The sequence below is a fragment of the Acanthisitta chloris genome, unplaced genomic scaffold (genome assembly GCF_000695815.1).
Source record: "Acanthisitta chloris isolate BGI_N310 unplaced genomic scaffold, ASM69581v1 scaffold22145, whole genome shotgun sequence".
Classification (NCBI taxonomy): domain Eukaryota; kingdom Metazoa; phylum Chordata; class Aves; order Passeriformes; family Acanthisittidae; genus Acanthisitta; species Acanthisitta chloris.
Window position 1 is genome coordinate 751 of NW_008674539.1, and position 2332 is coordinate 3082.

Consider the following 2332-nt stretch of genomic DNA (forward strand, 5'->3'; position numbering starts at 1 on the left):
TGTGTGGCAGATGCTGTGCCTGGGCAGGTACTCGGCCAGCGAGCCCCAGAACCTGGAGGCAAAGGTGGGTGTCAGGAGAGACCCCTACTATAATCACTGCCCTGCACAGCTTTGGTGATCGGCTCAGCTGGGGCAGAGTGGGGCTAGTCAGGTCCTGACCAGCAGCCACGGTGTCCCAGCAGCCCTGGTGTCCTGGCAGCCCTGGCTCACTGCCCCCCTGGCCCAGGGCACTCCCAGCCCCCCTCCTCTCCCCAACCCCTCCCTGCTGAGCCGCCCTCACCTGTTCTCGTTCTGCAGGAAGTTTTCCTCCCCCAGGTGCTCGTAGACCCAGCCGGGAGCGAAGATGGCTGCGGAGAGGCCATACTGGCGGATCAGGCGCAGGGACTGCAGAGATGAGCAGTGATGTGAGCAGCATGGGCCAGGCCAGGTAGCCACCTTGTGACCTGTCCTGTCCCCAACTCCCCCCAGGTCCCACTGCCCCTGTGTTGGGGCAGGACACCATGGGGATGTGATGCAGCATGTCCCTCTCCAGGGATAGCAGCACTGGGATCCTCCAGCTCCCTCTCCAGGCATAGCCAGCAGCTCTGGGATCCCCACTCCTCACCAGGTCACCCCCAGGTTAGCAGCCCAACATGGCATGACCATCGGTGGGAGCTCAGAGCCCTGCACTGGGGAAGGTCCAGGGTCTCACTCTGGCCCAGCCCTGTCACACTCACCTTGCCAGTATCAAAGCCACCACCGACCACATCCCCGCGGGCAAAGACATCGACACCAACATAGACGTCAGTGCGGCGCGACCCAGCCAGGCTGCGGCTGTTCTCCAGTTGTTCCTCCTTCCAGTTGTAGTTGGTGAACAGCCCATCACAGGCATCGAAGAACACCCTGGGGAAGAGGTGGCAGAGTGGTCATTGCAGCTGTCCCCCCACCAAGGGCTGCACTGGCCATGCCCTGACCACCCGTGCACCGGGTTTGGGATAGGCTCATGCCCCCAACCCAGGGCCAGTTTTGCCAGCCTCACCTGTTCTGCTCATTCAGCTCGTTCTGCCACCTCAGTGTGCCATCCTGCAGGACGCTGTCATACCAGATCACCAGCCCCCCTGGCACAGCACTGTGCACCCGTGCTGTCAGGTCCCGCAGGAAGGCAGGCAGGTTCCCCACCGCCGCCGCCTGGCAGGAGAGAGCAGGGACAGGTGGGCGAGGGGTGTGGGGCCCTGCACGGGAGCAGCACAAAGGCAGGGCAAGGCAGGGAGACAGGAGGACCACCCCAACTCACACTCAGTGTGTTCTCTATGTTGACCAGCCAGCCATCAAAGCGGTAGTGCTGGGCGATGCGGGCCAGCTGCTCGGCCACGGCGCCGTACGCCTCCTCCCCGCCGGCCAGGAACGCCTCACAGAACTTCTGCCCGTCCGTCCACTCCGTGATGAACGTGCCTGGGGAGGCAGTGAGGGCAGCATCAGCCTCACGCTCCGGTGAATCCGCTGCATGCCTGGGGCTGCCCCAGGCTCAGCCCTGCCCTCACCCAGCACGGAGACACCGTTCCGGTGAGCCGCATTGGTCCAGACCACAGGTGGGATGGTGACATTGTGGTGGCTGAAGTAGACGAAGACGTCGATGTAGCGCCGAAAGGGTTGCGTGTGGCCGAGCCCTGGATGAACCTGCAGAGAGGGAAGAGGGTTGTGCAGTGCAGGAAGGACGCTGGCAGATGCTGCGGGGCTGGGCAGGAGCCTGACTCACACCTGAGAGCAGGACAGAGCTGTGGCACTGAGCCACCTCTGAACATCCCAGCCTGAGCAAGGTCACCGAGTGCTGGCACCAAGAGCCAAACACCCCATCCCTGCAGCCAAGCCAGCAGGAAACACATCGGGCAGAAACAGAAGTGGTTTGGGGTTTGAGATATTGAGCCCCACTGCCACATCTCCCTGCTGCCCAGCACATACCTGTCCTCCAGGTACCCCCCACGCATGTCGTGGCACACCAGTGTCCGAGGCCTCCTGCTGTGGAGCGGGGGCTGGCGCTTGGCCAGCGGCACCGCCGAGATGTTGAACTCGTCGTTGCTGTTGGGCTGCCAGGACAGCAGCTCCTCCAGGCCAGACAAAGAGAAGCTGATGGGCTCCGTTGTCTTCGTGTCAAAGTACTTTGCTGCGAACAGTGGGGAAGGCAGGGGACAGGGTCAGCAGGGAGTGCTGCCTGTGCAGCTCAGCACAGCACTGTCCCCCTCCCAGCGGGGGCGCAGGGTGCCTCTCTCCTGGTGCCTCACCTGGCAGGGGCTCCGGGTTGTTGCTGATGGTCTCATGCACCAGGGTGGTTCCCCGGGTCTCCGGCGGCGGCTGT

At 63.6% G+C, this 2332-nt stretch overlaps 1 protein-coding gene across 1 annotated transcript in view; it reads right to left on the bottom strand.

Moving 5' to 3' along the window:
* ENGASE (endo-beta-N-acetylglucosaminidase) overlaps nucleotides 1-2140 on the bottom strand; it is a gene marked incomplete at its 5' end in the record, with an annotated part of 2722 nt that extends 582 nt beyond the window's left edge. The window contains 8 exon segments of the mRNA XM_009075389.1: nucleotides 1-52; nucleotides 281-384; nucleotides 717-882; nucleotides 1019-1167; nucleotides 1274-1431; nucleotides 1521-1622; nucleotides 1625-1656; nucleotides 1939-2140. The exon segment at nucleotides 1-52 is cut by the window's left edge and continues 4 nt beyond it. Coding sequence (XP_009073637.1) covers nucleotides 1-52; nucleotides 281-384; nucleotides 717-882; nucleotides 1019-1167; nucleotides 1274-1431; nucleotides 1521-1622; nucleotides 1625-1656; nucleotides 1939-2140 — 965 coding nt within the window.
* Nucleotides 2141-2332: the final 192 nt, after the last annotated feature.